At 37.8% G+C, this 19,290-nt stretch overlaps 1 protein-coding gene across 3 annotated transcripts; it reads left to right on the top strand.

Annotated features, from left to right (window-relative positions):
• The first annotated feature begins 1,654 nt into the window (after positions 1-1,654).
• On the top strand, positions 1,655-4,921 carry LOC145109393 (BTB/POZ domain-containing protein At5g66560-like). Of its 3 annotated transcripts, none has more exons than XM_079046532.1 (5): positions 1,655-1,977; positions 2,061-2,130; positions 2,227-3,549; positions 3,648-4,213; positions 4,639-4,921. In XM_079046532.1, exons 1-4 carry the CDS (start codon positions 1,937-1,939, stop codon positions 4,182-4,184), a joined length of 1,971 nt encoding a protein of 656 aa, XP_078902658.1. In that variant the 5' UTR covers positions 1,655-1,936; the 3' UTR covers positions 4,185-4,213; positions 4,639-4,921. The 3 variants fall into 3 exon arrangements, with proteins under 3 accessions (XP_078902658.1, XP_078902657.1, XP_078902655.1); XM_079046531.1 differs by having other exon boundaries at positions 4,636-4,921; XM_079046529.1 differs by having other exon boundaries at positions 3,648-4,921.
• Positions 4,922-19,290: the final 14,369 nt, after the last annotated feature.

Here is a 19,290-nt window from a genome sequence, read left to right as displayed (position 1 = left end):
TTCACACATTTTAGATGACTTTTTAAACCATATTATAAGTTCAACTTTTAGCAATATTTTTAATTTTACTCGCTAGATCCATTAAAAACATAACTTCATTATTTTCTTTAAAATTATGAAGTGAAATTATGACTTTAATTGCCATGAAAATTTCAATTCGTGGTATTTATATAGTATATAAATGTATGGAGAAAGTGGGGAGAAAAGGAAAATGAGTTCCTAAAAAGAGGAACATTCTATTTGTGAAATTGGCCTTTATTGCCATCATGCCAAATGGTCCCCCATAAAAATATGAACGCCTTTGAGTTGTTAAAGCAAACCAACCAAAATAGCTTTACTTTTTCTTCATCTGGTGCTTGCAAAAGTAGCAATTACGCCAATACCGTGGGGTATTCATACCAAAATTATTTTCAAACCTCAAATTTTCTTATATAATAATAAATTAATTTTATCATCATATTTCATTTCATATAAAATATTAATTATCATTATCCTATAGTATCAATAATAGTGGACATGTTTCTGTATGCACAAACAAATTGCGGGTAATTTGTCAAAAATCTAAAAAGAGCATATAAAATATTATTTTTTTTTTAAAATTAAGTTTTTGAAACATATAAAATGACATAAAATATAAACGTTTTAAAAAGCTATTTTAAATAATTTTTGGATTAACTTTTATGTTTAAAATAAAAACTTTAATCTTCTACTTCCAAAGATTTTTTTAGTACGGGTTTTATTTTTTAAAATATAAAATTATGTTTGACAGATTAATCGAAGAGATAGTTGATAATTAAAAGGTTATTTGATAACAGAAAAACTAATTATTAGCTAATAAAAATAATATTTTGTAAAAAGTAGTTGATAAGTTAGATAGAAAATATAGTATGACATAAAATACATGTAGATCAATTTTTTATTTTTTATAATTAATAAATGATATATTTAAAAATTAAAAAGAAAAACACTATAAAAAATAATGAGATATGATAGAAGATCACGTATCCCATTTAATTCCAAATAATTACTTTTTAAAAATTCAATTCATAATAATCACATATCAATATATTTAATATTTTTTTATTTTAAAAATATTTATAAATATTATTGGTTCAGTTCGGTTTATAATGGTTTGATTTTAGATGAACATAATCGAACCATATCCATTTTGTTAAGAAAAATTAAAAACCACACCATATCTTTTAGTAATTGTTCGGTTATATTGCTTAATTTGGTTTTTCAATTAGCATACTCACGTCTATTAGAAACCGGTAGCAAGAAGCTTGAATCCGTTGCTTTTATTTGTATAAAATATTTAACAAACTAGCAAGTTAAAAATTCTGAAACCCTAAAAGCTTCCAAAAAAAATAATCAAAATAGAGTATTTTTAAAATGAAAATTAAGAACTTCTATTATGGACTGATTTTTTGTTCTTTTTAATATTAAAAGTTAAAGGATTATAAAAACTCTGAAACACTGTCCTAAATGTCTTTTTCTTTTATTTATTTTTTATATCAATTTTGTTTTTCATTCGTTTATGCTTTTTCTTGGTGTAAAACGAAAACTTTAAAACTCTTAAAAAAACCTTTTTTTTCCTGATTTTTTTTTTATCTTTTTTGTTTTTCTTGGTGTATGCTTTTTCTTGGTTTAATCTTTTAATATCTGTCCTCGAGCAAACCGTTTATGAAAATTCAGGAAAAGAGAATTCTCATGATTATATTGAAATCATTGATCCACTTCCTTTTTCATCTTCGTTTCCAAGTTCCATCTGTAACATCCCCCTGATTCCAAAATCCAAACACTTTGCCTTTTCTCCTCCACTTTTCCACAAATTCGATCATAACCCTCTTCTAACAAAGTCAAAAATTACCTCACTAGTCAAATATGGATCTCGTTTGATCCTTTTCTCACCTCAATCACCTTTTCCCCGGCGATTATGGCCACTGATATGCCAGAAACATCCAAACGACAAGCATGGTAATTGAAGAAATAACAAGTAATTTGTATAATTGAATTGATTCTTTTCTTTTTGTTTCCCTGATTTTGATTTTTGTTAACAGGTTTTGTACCACCGGACTACCAAGCGACGTCGTCGTTGATGTCGGCGACGTGACCTTCCATCTCCACAAGGTTAGATTTAGCTTATAGGTTACATTGTTGATTTGTTTCTCCATTGATTGTGATTTTTTTGTGAGTTTAATTGTTTGATGAAATGATACTTTTCAGTTTCCTCTTATGGCTAAGAGTAAGAAGCTTAACGAGATGATGGCAGAACAAGAATTGAAGCATACTGTTAAAGCTACTGACCTGAGTGAGTCTGAAGAAGATGAGCACGAAGAGATACAAGAAGAGAAAATGGCGGGGACGGCGGCGGAGGAGTACTGTCATGTCACGCTTCCGGATTTTCCGGGGGGTTCTGAGACGTTTGAGACGGCTGCCAAATTCTGTTACGCCGTGAAAATTGAGCTCTCGTCGTTAAACGTCGCGCCACTCCGGTGTGCCGGAGAAGTTTTGGAGATGAGTGAAGAGTATTGTGAGGATAATCTTATTTCCAAAACTGAGAGATTTCTTTCCCAAACGGTGCTTGGAAGTTTGAGAGATTCAATCAAAACGCTGAAATCATGTGAGGATTTGTTGCCTTTGGCAGAATCGCTTGGCATTGTTCAGAGGTGTATCGATTCTATAGTTTCCAAAGCTTCGTCGTCGGATCCGTCGCTGTTCGGTTGGCCGGTGAATGAGGTTTCTAATTCCCGTGCCGGTGCTGGTGCTGGTGCTGTATCTTCACGTGAAACGAGTTCGAGAAGAAAGGCAGTGGCGATCACCGGAGGCACAGGCGGCGGAGATAGGTGGTTCGATGAACTTGTATTTCTCAGTCCGCCGTTGTTCAAACGATTGTTACTCGCTATTAAATCTCGAGATCTGAACCCTGAAATCATCGAAAATTGTCTCATTTCCTACGCCAAAAAACACATTCCCGGCGTGAATCGCATTGGTAGGAGATCATCGTCTTCATCTGTACTTTCAGAGATTGAACAGCAGGAGCTATTAGAAACAATAGTCACGAATCTTCCAGAAGAACATGGCCTGAGAACTTCACCGGAGGTGACGATATTCTTCGGAATGTTGAAAGCAGCAAACATTCTGAATGCTTCCGATCATTGTCGAGCAACATTAGAGAAAAAGATCGGATTGCAACTGGAACAAGCAACTTTAGATGATCTTCTAATGCCTAGCTACTCCTACCTAACGGAAACATTATACGACGTCGATTGTGTCCAAAGAATACTTTCTCATTATCTCCATAGTTTAGATCAGATACCACCGGCTGATGCAATTGTAGTCGAAAACGACAATGGTGGCGCCGGCGAGAATCACGTAAGATCTGTAACGATAATGCTCGTCGGAAAACTAATCGACGGTTACTTATCAGAAATCGCATCAGATACAAATCTGAAGCCGGAGAAGTTCTTGGAGCTCGCCTTCGCATTACCGGAACAAGCAAGGCTGTTCGACGACGGACTCTACAGATCCGTCGACGTTTACCTCAAGGTAATCGGCAAATTCCGTTGATCCAAATCCATAATCATATCCAAATCAAAATCAATCACTTCGAAATCTAAAACCTATAAGATCTTCTTGTGTTGCAGGCACATCCATGGATAAAGGAAGACGAACGGGAGAAAATCTGTGGAGTAATGGACTGCCGGAAACTGACATTAGAAGCTTGCACACACGCAGCACAAAACGAACGTCTTCCGCTTCGAGCGGTGGTGCAAGTCCTGTTCTTCGAGCAGTTGCAGCTCCGGCAAGCAATAACCGGAACACTGTTATCCACCTCCTCCGCCGCCGATATTCATGTAGATCAAGAGGAATCCGACGTTGAAGTCGTCGGAGTCACGATGACGTCGGCGGTGAGAGAGAATCAGGTGCTCCGACTAGACATGGATAGCATGAGGACGCGCGTAAACTATTTGGAGCGTGAGTGTTCAACGATGAAAAAAGCGATTGAGAAAATAGACAAAGAGGGCCCACCATCTGTGCCACGTGGCTGGAGGGAGAAATTTGGGTGTACATTTAAGACTCAAGTGTGTGACTCACATGAACCGAATTTCGCTGAGGCTCCAAAGGGTCGAACCCGGATCCGAACCCGAGTCCAAAACCATCGGCACCAAAAACAGCACTAGTGATTTATTATTATTATTAATAAAAAAGAGTAATTATCTTTTTTTATATATATTTATAATGATAATGGATTATATTTTATTTAAGTAGAAAATATTTTATTAGAAATTGTGGTTTTTGAGATTTGATTTTAGTGTTCCAATGTGGTAGTGGAAACTGAAATCTGTTTGGAAGCAGCTTTTAGAAATGCGACTCAATTTTGTTTGGTTGTGACAAAAAAAGGCCCGTTCTAAAATCTTTAGTTGGTTTCAGGGAATAATAACTTTAGATAGGGCCAGCAAACTTTATGATCAACAAAATTGGTAGTATTATGTTGGGTTTTTATTTAGTTTCTGTTTTATTTCATTGCAAGTATATTTTCCATTGATGATAAAGCTTTAGCTGTTTTTATCTTTCAATTTTTATGGTATCATAACGTAATTGGATCCGTGGTTTTTGATTTTATGTTTGAAGAAGGTTTCATGTTGAGGAGCAATTTTGCGGATCGATCGGTTTGGGGAAGAACCCTAATTCGTTGGTATTCAATTGGATGAGTATGGTACTACCAAAGATGATTTGAATAGACACAGTTGGAAACAAACTTTCGAGCCTTCCAAGAGAATGATATCAGTGTTGAAGATTTCTATTCCGTGATATCTAATTTGTGAGAAGAGCAATGTTTGGTATAGTTTTGGGGCTAAATGCAAAAAAGTCACTATATTACAATAAAATTTTGAATTTGACATCGATTTTTTTTTCTTGCAATTATGTCACTATTTTTACAATTTTGTTGCAACATTAACCAAATGATCGGTTCTCCCGGTAATTACTTCTCCCAAATTGCAATAAAGTCATTGTGTTTACCAAAATTGCGATTTTGACACTGTGTTTTTTCCCTCGATTATGTCACTATATTTACAATTTTGTTGCAATATCAACCAAATGACCAGTTGTCATCAATCTAGCACGTTACCAAATAAATGACACGATGATATTGTGACGTGGAAGCCACATCACACCTCTATGTGTCGCGACACGTTTTATCAAATACACCAGACTCCATACGTCTAGCATTGTGTGCATGAAAGAAAAGTCAGTCTGACCCATGGCCACAACACGACCCTCTATAGGGTGCGACGCAGCGAGACAAAAACCTTCCTATAAAAGGAGGGTCACCCCTCCTCATTTCTTTCCACCAATTCTCCCAACTCTCTCTCATCAAATTGAGTAAGTTACACTTACTTTTATCTAACCTACTTAGGTGTTTCAAGAATATTCATGTGAGTTATCTCACTACATTATGTGTGGTAATATATGTCCTTTGTATGTTAGAACGTAAGGACTGTTGGAATATCCTTACTTAGTATGATTTCGAGGACAAAATAATTTTGAGGGGAGAACTTGTGACACCTGTTTTTATAGCAAGAATATTCAAAAGTAACCAAGGAAGGATGCAATGTGTACGATCATCCGGAGTAAGAAAGTATACCCGAAATTACCACACTAATATTTGTTATGATATGATAGCACTGTTGGGTTTTGGTATAATACAACATCCTATGGTGCACATACAACCCTAAATACCTTGGATCTATGTTTTCACTAATTATACATGCAAATGGTTTCCAAGGTATTGAACCTATAACTAGCATGCAATTGTCATACAAACTACATAAAATACTAGATAGTGTAACATACCTTTTTGTGTGGCTGGAAGTCTTGATGTATTTGGCCTTAAGAACTTAGCCCCAATAGTGTGGAAGCCTCAAATGAAGTCACAACACATCAAGGACAAAGGTAGGACTTGAGAGAGAATCTCCATGCACTCTAAAACCTTCATGAACTCCAACGACCGCCTCGCATTTGAGAGTCATGGGTATAACCCAAACCCATACCCATGGGTTTTATGATCCATGGTTCATGTGGCCCAACTCTTTATGTATCCATACATAAACTTGGTCCAACATGGATCATAAGCCCAACACATATAAATATAACTAATTACCATAATTAGTCCCCATAGTTTTAATTAGTCTCTTTTGATCACTAAATTAATTCCAAATTATTTCTTGATCAATACTAATTAAAACATATGATTTCATATTAATATATTAGAACTTATAATATATTAATAAATCATATATAACCTCTTCTCTCAAAAGTCCATCCTAACAAATTGTCCTGATGATATGCAACACAAATGGACCATGCTACTCTCGGGTCGAATACATACCAATAATAGTTATGGGCTTAGACACCTAATCCAACAAGCACTGCATGCTAGTGATAGGCTAGGGATCTTTAGGAATTGCATGATAGAATTGCATGATGTGTGATCATGATAGCCTAGGAAATCTCCTTTACATCATTATTGTAGTTGCTTAGTGTATGCATCATAATTATACATAACTAAGATTTTATAGCATGAGAATGTTTGGCTTGGCCTTATTTCCTGTTCCTTGTTTGGTTGTGGGCCTATGGTAGAATGAAGTATCCGACTGTCTATAGGATCCAACGTTATGTATGATTAGCATGCACGGACGACTGCAGGGTTGGTGGAAGTTTCATGGGTGGGTAGGTATGTGAGTAGCCAGCCAGATGAGGCATGATTAGACACTCTCGAGAGAGTGAGGATATGATGTATATGTATCCTATTTGTTGTACTTGTGGGTAGTTTGTGGTGATCCTTTGAGATAAATACAGGTAGGTGTGGAAGGTAGTATGGGCCCGTACTACTGGAAGCATAGGACCCGTATGAGTAGCAAGGAAGTCACAAACCCCGAGGGTTTCGTCTGTTTGGGATGGTTGTGATGGTATGAATTGTGGCATTTCTAATATATTTTGGTTTATTTTCAGTATGGTAATCACGAGGGGATCGGGTTCTGGATCTGGAGCGAGTGGCCGGGATAGGCCATGGTTGACTGATGAGCAGATACGAGATATGGTTTCCGCTGAAGTGGCTACTGCTGTCCGGGGATCTATTCCGGAGTTGTTTGGGTCTATGAAGACCGCCATGATTGAGTTATTCGATGATCGTTATGTTGCACTTTTTGAGGTCGTTGTTGCTGCAGCTACTGCGACGCCGTAAGGGTTCGGGAAGAGAGGGCTTTCCAGTATCGGGACTTCGACAATACAAAGTCCTCAGAGTTTGATAGGGCCAGGGACCCGATTGTGGCAATGAGGTGGATGTCTGATGTGCAGGGTTGTTTCTTCACATGTTCTTGCCCTGCTGACTAAAAGGTCAAGTGTTCCCTGAATCTTCTTCTATGGGGTGCGAAGGATTGGTGGTAGTTTGTGACATAGGGCTTATCCCAGGCCAAGCGAACCGCGGTAACTTGGGAGCAGTTTATGGACATGTTCCGAGCATAGTATATTCCTCTTGTGGAGCGGGAGTGATTGGCTCAGGAGTACCTGGATCTGAGACAGACGACCAAGTTGGTGATGGAGATCACAAAGATGTTCACTGAGAGGGCTTTGTTTTGTCCTGAGTTCGCTGTTTCAGAGCAAGCTCAGATGATTCGATACTTGAGCCTGCTCAAGATGGATATTCGGTTGTTTGTGTCTACCCAACGATACAGTACCCTCATTCAGCTTCAGGATGCCGCGAGGAGGCGTGAGATTGAGATAGAGACAAAAGCGAGGGAGCAGCGTCAGGCTCCGGTTCAGTCCCAGCCTGCAACGAAGCGGTTCAAGTCCGCCAGATGGCGTTGGAGATTAGTTGAGGGGAGGTACAAATCCTTTGTATGTCACAGGAGTGACGAGGATGGCCATTTTGGTAGGGATTGTTGGCGGAGTGCACAAGTTTGTTTTTATTACGGCCAGGAAGGCCACATCTGAGCTCGTTGTCTTTTTCTCATTTTAGGTGAGGTGTTGGACCCTATGCCCTTAGCTTGGCAGTTACCCGACGGTCGTCATGGGACGACCGGAGTCCCTAGGACAAAGATTTGAGTTGACAGTTCTTTTATTTAGCAATTGATGTGGTATTGGTATTCATCTGTAATTTCTGTTTGTGTTTCAAAGTTCAGTTGTAATCTTGGATGATCAGTTGAATGGAATTATCTTATTTAGCTTAGTTTAAATTGATTTCTTGTTATGAATGGATTAATTATCTTTGTCCTCGATTGTATACATGTTAGAATTTGTGAATGTTGTGTGGGTTCAGATTCTCCTATGTATATGGATATCAGTGGTTGGGATCAATTAGTAGAGTTTAAGTGGGTCCTGGGTATCAAAGGACTGTATAGTTGTCAGATTCTAGCATATTTCAAGTGGGGGAGATTGGATTCTCACAACAAGAAGACCTTGTGACAAGGTTCAGTTCTCAGTCGGATTTCTCCAAGTTTAAGACTTTCGCGCAACTGCTAAATCTTCTGATTTCGCGTCAAGATCATCGTCAGCTATCAGATTTCCTTTCAATTCGTATTAGTTTAAGTTGTGATAGCATTTGTAGGGCATGCTTGTGCTTTAGACTTTCGGATGTTAAGAGCCCAGGTTAAGGGATGTGATAAGGGATTCTTTGTATGTTCTTGTTTGATTGGGGTTTGGAGGTTTGAGGCACGACCCGAAGGCCTGGTAGGGTCAGTTAAGTCTTCTTTGGATCAAGTGTTGTTATCGTTTATCCGATTGGAGGTAAGCCCGAGTGTGGTCAGTGGGTAGCTAAGCAGGGTTGTTAGAGCCAAGTAGGAACTTGGTCTAGTTATGTATGTGATCGTTGGGTTTCCTTGGGTGGGTGCATTTTCATGCGGGGTTAGCATAACGGTAGGTGTCCGAGAGTTCTGGGATTCTTTGTTCCGAGGGACGGTGTATAGCCGAGAAGATCTAGGACTAAATCAAACCGGCAGATATCGGTCAACATAATTTATAAAAATGATGGTTTAGCCTTATCTGCTGGGTTTTGTAAGGAGTTTTCACTGATATGTCAGTGTGTGAGGTTAGCAAATATGATGTGGGATGGAGTTCCTAATTTTAATATTGATGAGCGATGCAAGGCCGTGATATCTTGGTCGGGTTAGGTTGGAAGTCTTGGGTAGCATGAGTGTCACGGGGCGGTTCATTTTACATTAAGGTTGTCCACGATTTCGGGCCCTGAAGGTCCTGGACTGAAAAGTGAATTCTTCTTTTTTGGATTAGCGATGCAGTAAGGAAATTGTTTATCGTCAGGTTGGTTCCTTATTATAAGGACTGTAAGGGTGTCCGAGGTAATCAATCATTATAAGGTGTTGCAGTAGTTGTGCCTCAACCACTAGAGTCTCTGCTAAAATTAGCTTATGATCCTGGCTTTGGATCTTGAATATCGGTATGGGTCTTGGCATTCAAGCAAACTCAGACTGTGTTAGAGGAGTAGGGTTTGAAGGACCCTCAAAGGGTTACTTCTAGAATGGGAGCGAAAAGTGATTTCGAGGATGAAATCGAATTTAAGTGGGGGAGAATTGCAACACCAAGTTTCCAGAACGGATCGATTTAGGGCTTCAAGGAGTCAAATGCATGGTTTTTGGGTAAAACTAGGGCCCACGACGTGACCATAAGAGGGTCATGACGTGAGGAGTGATTAAATTGTTGGATAAGGTGTCTAAGTCCGTAACTATATTTGGTATGCATTTGACCCGACCCGGCATGGTCCATTTGGGTTGCACTTCACCGAACAATTTGTATGGATATACTTTTGAGAATAAGATGTTTATGAGGTATTAATATATTATAAGTTATAATATATTAATATGAAATCATATTATTTAATTATTATTGATCAAGAATTAATTTGGAATTAATTTAGTGATCAAATGAGACTAATTAAATATGGACTCTTACATATATGGATTGGTCTAAGATTTATTTAGGATGGGATAAGAGTATATGAAGTCCATGGATAGTCCATGGAGCTTTTAACCCATGGATCCTATGTAAATGAAAGGTCATGGGTATTAGGGTTTGCATGCATGTAACCCTAATCCTCCATACTATATAAGGGGGTCTTTAACACTTGAAATGGCACTAGAGTGTGTGAGCATAAGGTGGGCTGATTTCTATATAATGTTCTTATTCTCTCAAGAGCTTCCAACTTATTTTGGTGATTTGTGACACCACTTGAGGCATCCACACTATTGGTGCTAGGCTCATAAACTCCAAGCAAATCACTACAAGAAAAGGTATGTAATTCTATCTAGAAGTTTTGTTATTCATGTATCTAGGATTGCATGCTAGATATGATAAGGCTTTGGAAATCAATTTTGCATGTATAATAGAGAAAACATAGTTCCAAAGCTTCTAGGGTTGTATGTGCACCTTAAGGTTGTTAGGATGCTTAAAACCCAACAGTGGTATCAGAGCTTAGGCTTGTTTTCTGTTATATTGTTGTTTATGTGATTTTGCAAAGCTGAAATCTGTCCAGACTACAAAACTCGACGAGTTTTTGCAAGAAAATCGACGAGTTCCTAATGGAACTCGACGAGTTTAAGGTGCTGACAGTATGATGTTCGAGTTTTTTTGGCAAGAATTGGGTTAAGATCATTACCTATAACTGTTTTGAATCATTTAAACTATTTTTATGATATGGTGATGATTATCCTAATCTAATTACAAGGTAATTGTCATACTTTCAAGATTAGTGTCAATATGATTATGCTAAATGTCTTGAATTTGATGATATGAATTATCTTGCACTATGATTTTGAATATGATCATGCATGTTTGTTTATTTGATTATTATGATTAGTTAAATCCATGATTTTATGTTTTAATAGGGTTCATAATTTGTCCTCAAGTTATGGATTACCAAAAGTCATTTTCATTAAAACCATTTAAAGAACTCATAGGTTACATAAAATGAAGAGTCTTCATTTTATTGGCCATTAACTCATAAGTTATGAAGTTGAAGAGTTTTGAAGAGTTTCAAAACTTGCCCTCAAGTTTTGGAATTTGTAAAGACTCACACATTAATACTTTAATTCCAAACTAAACCTTAGAATTTTAAAAGTTTAAAATTCAACCCTTATACTATTATTATAAGTATAATTATATAGATATGTATAAGAATAAGTCAATCTTACCGTTAGTAAGCCTCATACACGAAGTCGGTCTATAAGGGGGGTATAAGGTTACTGCCTATAAAATGACAGTTTAATGGGTGTCCATTCTCACCCACCGCTTCCTTGACCGGTGGAGGGTCGTTAGCCGAACGGGTATGATATGACCTTAATCCTCATTAAAAGTATAATGAAATTATAAAGTAACTAAACCTTTATTAATTCCCAATCTTAGTTACTTTAGGAAAATGTGAAATAGGTGCTAACCCATGAAATTACACTTTGTACCTTACCAAGTAGTTAGTGGAGCGTGTGTGGTTAACTGGCACACTAATAAGGACTAGTAAGAGTGGCAAAGGGTAACTTGATTTTATCATAGATCGGTGGAGCGCGTGTGGTTAACCAGCACATCGATTAGGTGATAAAGTTGAGGGTAACAAGTCAATTTGCATGGTTATTCACACCTTGTTTGTGATCCTCGACATCCCAGTCACAAACTTGAGAGGGCATAATCGAGATTCAAACATGCCATTGAAAGTCCAATGTATCTCAAAAGATCTAGGAGTTTCAAATCCAATTAAAACTTAATAATCTTTTTCGTTTTTCATGGTGGAAATTGGTAAATCGTCATTTACATACCTTCAACTATTTTATAACTTGGATTACGACATCCCTCTTCCAGTTATAAATAGGTTGTTGGGCACTAGCCTTAATATTTCATTTGGGTGACTTATTAAGGACTAATTTATCTAATTAAAACTTGTCTTTCTTTCTTTCAGATGTCTTCCAACACTGCTACTGTCTCAAACCCTACAGGCTCTTTTTCCCTCATGAACTTGTGTGTGAAGATCACTTTTGATGGTTCCAATTTCAATGAATGGATTAGGAACATCAGGATGATCACTCGCTACGAGGGGAAGGAATATGTCCTTGATAAGGAACTGAAGGTTGTTGATGAGTCGACTACTACTCCTGAGGAGGTTGCTGAGTACACTACCCATGAGAAAGATGCCACTAAGGTGTCTTGTATCATGTTGGCCACAATGATAGCAGAACTCCAGAAATCCTATGAAGATTTCTACCCTTTTGAGATGCACCAGGATCTGATGGATAGGTACCATCAGAGTGCTCGTCAAGAGAGGTATGAAGTCATTTCCTCCATGATAACAGCTAGGATGAAGGATGGTGAACCCATCACCGGCTACTTGCAGAAAATGCAGAGGTTCGTGGACCGGTTATTGAAGCTTAATGTGGACTTCCCTGAGGACATGGCAATTGACATCATTCTCCATTCCTTACCTCCAAGTTATGATCAGTTTCTCATGACTTATCATATGAACAGGGAGGAAGTCACACTCAGCAAGCTTCAAGGACTTTTAAGGACCGCTGAAAGTGTCCTTAAAAGTACATCAACTGTTACTCCTACTCCTACTACTGCTCCTGTTCTGGCAACTGGGCAGGGAAAGGGGAAGAAGAGGAATACCCCTTCGAAGGGTACCAAGGGAAATCCCCTTGATGGCTCATCTTCAAGTGGAACCAAGAAAGGTTCCATTCCTCCTTCTTCAAACCCAAAGGAAGCACAATACTTCTACTGCCAGGAAAAGGGGCACTGGAAGCGAAGCTACCCCAAATACTTGCAGGATGTAAGGGATGGGAAATTAAAACCCACCCATGCATGTATTTATACTATATTGTCTAATAACTCATTGCGTTCTAACTCTTGGGCACTTGATACAAGTTGTGGCATTCACATTTGTACTGATTTGCAGGGCCTAAGAAGAAGTGAGAAAGTGGAGCACGGGAAGATAAACTTAATCATGGGGAATAGGAAAGCATCACCTGTTACCAAGATAGGAGTTTATTCTTTATTGCTTAATAATGGGTTAATGTTAGATTTGAATAAATTTTGTTACTCGTCTGAAATGGCGAAAAATATTATTTCTTTTCATGGCTTGTACAAACAAGGATTTTCCTTTTCATCTGATAATGATAATGGTGCTATTAATGTTTATTACAATGATGTATTTTACTTTAAAGCATTACCTTGTGATGGTGTATATGAAGCTGTGAATGTTGTAGATAGTCTAGGAAATAATGTATTGTGTATTGATTCTTCAAATAGTTTAGATAAAGCATCCTTGTGGCATTATCTTCTTGGACATGTTAACAAGAAGCGCATAGGCCAACTCCAAAAGGCTGGAGTTTTGGAATCGTTTGACCTAAAGTCGGATGATAGTTGTGAGCCTTGTTTACTTGGAAAAATGACAAAGTCACCCTTCACTGGTACTTGCGAGAGGGGTGAGGGTTTGTTGGACCTCATACACACAGATGTGTGTGGACCCTTCAAAACCGTCACAAGGGATGCTAATCGCTACTATGTGACTTTTACTGATGATTATAGTAGATATGGATATATCTACTTAATCAAGCATAAGTCAGAAACCTTTGAAAAATTCAAAGAGTTTAAGTAGGAAGTGGAGAATCAACTGGGCAGGAACATCAAGATACTCCGATCCGATCGGGGAGGAGAGTATCTTAGTATTGAGTTCCTTGACTATCTTAAGGAATATGATATTGTCTCACAATTGACACCTCCTAGGACACCACAACTGAATGGTGTGGCTGAGAGGCACAATCGAACCTTGTTAGACATGGTTCGTTCCATGATGAGTCGAGCTTCGTTACCTATCTCATTCTGGGGGTATGCCTTAGAGACTGCCGTCCATATCCTTAATCTAGTCCCTAATAAAAAGGTTGCCAAAACACCTCACGAGATGTGGACTGGGAAAGTTCCCAATTTAGACCACATCAAGATTTGGGGTTGCAAGGCTTTCGTGAGGCGTGAGTCTCACGACAAGCTTGAACCTCGAAGTGAGAGGTGTATTTTCATCGGCTACCCACAAAGATCCTTTGGTTACCTCTTCTACATACCTAGTGAGAATGTGGTCTTTGTAGCTAGAAGAGGAGTCTTTCGTGAGAGAGAGTTCATAAGCCAAGGAAACGGTGGGAGCCAAATTGACCTTGAAGAAATTCTAGAGTCAAGTGGTGACGGAACCTCAAACCCTAGCAATCAACCTGAGGAGGAAACTCTTGTTGATCTAATAGATGAGTCTGTACCTCCAAGGCGTTCCACTAGAGTTAGGAACACACCTGATTTTTATTATGGTTATCATATCACTGCTGAAGGTGATACACTTATCAGTGATAGTACACTGATAGATTTGGATGAACCTAATAACTACAGGGAAGCCATGGCAGGCCCTGAGTCTGCTAAATGGAAGGAGGCTATGGACAGCGAGATTCAGTCCATGTATGACAATCAAGTTTGGAACTTGGTTGACAATGTACCAGGTCGTAAGACAGTTGGGTGCAAATGGATCTTTAAGAAGAAGACCGACATGGATGGGAAGGTACACACTTATAAGGCGCGACTGGTTGCGAAGGGCTTTACACAAACTCCAGGAGTTGACTATGATGAGACCTTCTCACCAGTAGCGAAGATTAAGTCTATTAGGGTTTTGCTAGCCATAGCTGAATTTCATGATTATGAAATATGGCAAATGAATGTCAAAACCGCTTTCCTTAATGGAAAGTTGGCTGAGGATGTTTACATGAATCATCCATAGGGTTTTGTCGATGCTAAATACCCTAATAGAGTGTGTAAGCTTGAGAAATCCATTTATGGATTGAAACAAGCATCTCGTAGATGGAATCTTTGTTTCGATGAGAAAATCAAAGAGTTTGGATTTTCGAGAAGCGAGGATGAGTCATGTGTATATGTTAGGGCTAGTGGGAGTATTGTTAGCTTTTTGGTATTGTATGTGGATGACATACTACTCATAGGAAATGACATCCCAACTCTGCAGGAGGTTAAGTCCTGGCTTGGGAAGTGTTTCGCTATGAAGGACCTTGGAGAAGCTGCCTATATCCTAGGGATAAGGATATTGAGAGACAGGAGTAAGAGATTAATTGGACTTAGTCAGAGTACCTACTTGGACAAGGTGTTGAAAAGGTTCAACATGCTGAATTCCAAGAAAGGGGATTTACCGATCCAGCACAATGCCAAACTGAGTAAGGCTCAGAGTCCGAGTACAGAGGCTGAGATAGCTGAGATGAGTCGATTACCATATGCTTCCTCTGTTGGCTCGATCATGTATGTTATGACTTGTACTCGCCCTGACGTGTCCTTTGCTTTGAGCATGGTTAGCAGATATCAGGGTAACCCTGGCATGGCTCACTGGACTGAGGTAAAGAATATTCTCAAGTACCTGCGGAGGACTAAGGACTGGGTCCTTACCCTTGGTGGGAGTGATGACTTGAGAGTGGTTGGGTATAGTGATGGTAGTTTTCAGACTGACAGAGATAATTTCCGCTCTCAGTCAGGCAGGGTCTTTACCCTCAATGAAGGAGCAATTACTTGGAAAAGTTCCAAGCAGGAGACAGTAGCTGATTCAACTTGCGAATCAGAGTACATAACAGCAAGCGAGGCAGTAAAGGAGGCGATATGGCTAAAGAACTTCATCGGAGATCTTGGAGTTGTACCAGCTATAAAGGAGCCTATGGAGATTTTCTGTGACAACAATAGTGCGGTTGCCTTAGCCAAGGAACCAAGAGATCATGTTAGATCAAGACACATTGACAAAAAATATCACTTTATATGACATAAGATAGAAGAAGGACTCCTCGTGGCAAAGAGGGTATCGTCAGAAAAGAATCCTGCAGATCCCCTCACAAAGGGACTGACTAGGGTTAGGCATTTGCAGCATGCAAGAAGCATCGGGCTGAGGGACGATATTAGTTTTAATAATTAGATTTCTGAAACTTGTAAAATGTAATTAACATTTGATGATTAAATAAAAGTTGTTATTTATTTACGAGTAAAGTGTTACTATCCTATGTTGATCGTTTACTATTGTTTCAATTTTGCATGTTTTGACTTCCTGAATAATTATATTATTCGAACCCCCACAGTCGGTCATACATTGGAAGTAGGTATTGAATTAAGACTTTCATGAATTCGGATTGTTGATTTGTCTAAGGTGTATTAGACATAGCAATGGTTGCTGCAACATTCATGAGTGCTCATAAATTATGAGTATTGGATTAAACTCACGCTCACTTGTATCACTTCATGGAATTTATCTCGAGTGACCGTGAGACGGTAATATCATATAAATCTTCAAACCTAGAGATATGAGTTGTTGACTATGAGTTGGTTATCTATTGATTGTACGAAAATGCATCAGTAACTTGATGTCATAAAACGTGCTTTTGTGCATAATTCAACAAGTAGTTAGTACAAGCATATGAGCCGAAGTTTATCTGTTCCTTTTAGGATTAGAAGCGATATATGGGCTCCTCAATGATTTTGTTTTGACATATGTGCCGGGCCCGGTCAGAACCTAATTGATGTGTTCAATTTAGTTCTATGTCAAAAAAATCAATAGATCGAGAAACAAACTGTTGGACAATAAGTACGACATTGTTCCATGTATTTGTCCGGCTGGTATCTTGAGAACAGAGGATTGTATGATCACTTATCTAAAATGGCACTTCATGGTTCAACAGAGTTTTAAAGAGCTACGATTATCGGTTGGTTCTTGAAGTTATACTTGCAACTATAGTTATCAGACTTATCCAAGTGGGAGACTGTTGGATAAGGTGTCTAAGTCCGTAACTATATTTGGTATGCACTTGACCCGACCCGGCATGGTCCATTTGGGTTGCACTTCACCGAACAATTTGTATGGATATACTTTTGAGAATAAGATGTTTATGAGGTATTAATATATTATAAGGTATAATATATTAATATGAAATCATATTATTTAATTAGTTTAGTGATCAAATGAGACTAATTAAATATGGACTCTTACATATATATGGATTGGGCTACGATTTATTTAGGATGGGCTAAGAGTATATGAAGTCCATGGATAGTCCATGGAGCTTTTAACCCATGGATCCTATGTAAATGAAAGGTCATTGGTATTAGGGTTTGCATGCATGTAACCCTAATCCTCCATACTATATAAGGGGGTCTTTAGCACTTGAAATGGCATTAGAGTGTGTGAGCATAAGGTGGGCCAATTTCTATATAGTGTTCTTATTTTCTCAAGAGCTTCCAACTTGTTTTGGTGATTTGTAACACCACTTGAGGCATCCACACTATTGGTGATAGGCTCATAAACTTCAAGCAAATCACTACAAGAAAAGGTATGTAATTCTATCTAGAAGTTTTGTTATTCATGTATCTAGGATTGCAAGCTAGATATGATAAGGCTTTGGAAATCAATTTTGCATGTATAATAGAGAAAACATAGTTCCAAAGCTTCTAGGGTTGTATGTGTTGGATTAGTGTCTAAGTCCATGACTATATTTGGTATGTACTTGACCCGACCAGGCATGGTCCATTTGGGTTGCATGGCATCATGCACTTGGATAGACTAAATGAGAGAAATAAGACACTTATGGTTATTAATATATTATAAGTTCTAATATATTAATAATAAGAATAATAATATTTAATTAAAATTGATCAAGAATTAATTTAGAATTAATTATGTGATCAAAAGAAGACTAATTAAATATATGGGTTGATTGTGTAAATCATCCATAACTTATATAGTGGGCCAAAGCTCCATGGATAATCAAGTTGGGTTAAACCCATAGGATGCTCCATGGATGCTCCATGGAGGTTACATAACCCATGGGTCATGGAAACGAAAGGTCACGACAATTAGGGTTTACATGGTGTAACCCTAATTGTAACATACTATATAAGTATCATATTATTCACCAAAATTGGCACAAGTGTGGGAAAAAGAAGGGCTAGCCGATTTCTTGAAGTGTGGATTTCTCTCTAAGTTATTCCAAGAGCATTTGATGTTGTGTGAGCCATTTGAGGTGTCACATTTGAGGCACTAGGCACTCATGCCCCATGGAGTCAAGCTACACTACAAAAGGTATGTATTCTATCTATATTATTACCCAAGTATCTATGATTGTATGCTAGATAGGGTAATACCTTGGAATATTAGCATTTGCATGTATATTAGAGAAAACATAGATCCAAGGTATTTAGGGTTGCATGTACACCATAGGAGTGTTAGAATGCTCAAAACCCAACAGTAGTAGCAGAGCCTAGGGCTGTTTTCGATTATACTTGATGCAAACTGATTTTTCGAAGCCAAGAATCTGTCAGGACCTGAAACTCGACGAGTTCATGTATTAGAGCATGAACTCGACGAGTTCCATGAAGAACTCGACGAGTTTGTGTCCCATAATGCATTTCTTCGTGCTTTTTGGCAGGAATTGGACTAGGAACATTACCAAAAGCTGTTTTTGGACTTGTAAACCTATTTTTGATGTGGTAATGTTCATACTAATCCAATTTCAAAGATAATTGTCAATAGATTCATGTTTTGTATTAGTTTAAGTGTTATTCTAATTACATGAAAAAGTTTGATTCCAATTATCTTGTTCATATGAGTTGCTTAGATTAATAGAAAAGGTTGATTGATTATGTGTCTTTGATCCATTTTAATCTAAGAATTGATTCTAAAATGTGTTTGTGTAACTTGTCCTCAAGTTACATGAAAAGTTACATTAAAGTTTCTTAAAACTCATAGAAGTTGGCAATGGTTACAAAATGAAGAGTCTTGTCCTCATTAAATGGTTTTATGACTCCATAAATTGTCCTTAAGTTATGGAGGTTCAAGAGTCACTTCATTAAATCATTAAAATGTGTAACCTTAATTAGTTCCATAAGTTACAAAAAAAAAAGAAGAGTTACATTCTTTAATAGTTTAAAGTCTTCCATAACTTGTCCTCAAGTTATGGAACTTGAAGAGTTTTTTAATTAAAACTACTTTAAACACATAAGTTATGGAATTAATTAGTTTTGAATAGTTTCAAAACTTGCCCTCAAGTTTTGGAATTTGAAAAAGTTTTCACTTATGAATACTTTAATTCCAAGTTAGCCCTTAGAATTTTAAAAGTTAAATTCAACCCTTATACTTTATAATATTATAAGTTAATAATATTTATATATATGTATAAGAGTAAAGTCAGTCTTACCATTAGTAGGCCTCATTCACGAAGGCGG

Source organism: Lactuca virosa, chromosome 4, assembly GCF_052849685.1.
Source record: "Lactuca virosa cultivar CGN04683 chromosome 4, Lactuca_virosa_CGN04683_v6, whole genome shotgun sequence".
NCBI classification, from domain to species: domain Eukaryota; kingdom Viridiplantae; phylum Streptophyta; class Magnoliopsida; order Asterales; family Asteraceae; genus Lactuca; species Lactuca virosa.
This window is presented reverse-complemented; position numbering and strand designations above follow the sequence as displayed.

Coding starts and splice junctions, on each gene's coding strand:
- LOC145109393 (XM_079046532.1), top strand. CDS start 1,937: ATGGCCACTGATATGCCAGAAACATCCAAACGACAAGCATG. Junction 2,131..2,226: donor TGACCTTCCATCTCCACAAG/GTTAGATTTAGC, acceptor GATACTTTTCAG/TTTCCTCTTATGGCTAAGAG. Junction 3,550..3,647: donor CCGTCGACGTTTACCTCAAG/GTAATCGGCAAA, acceptor CTTGTGTTGCAG/GCACATCCATGGATAAAGGA.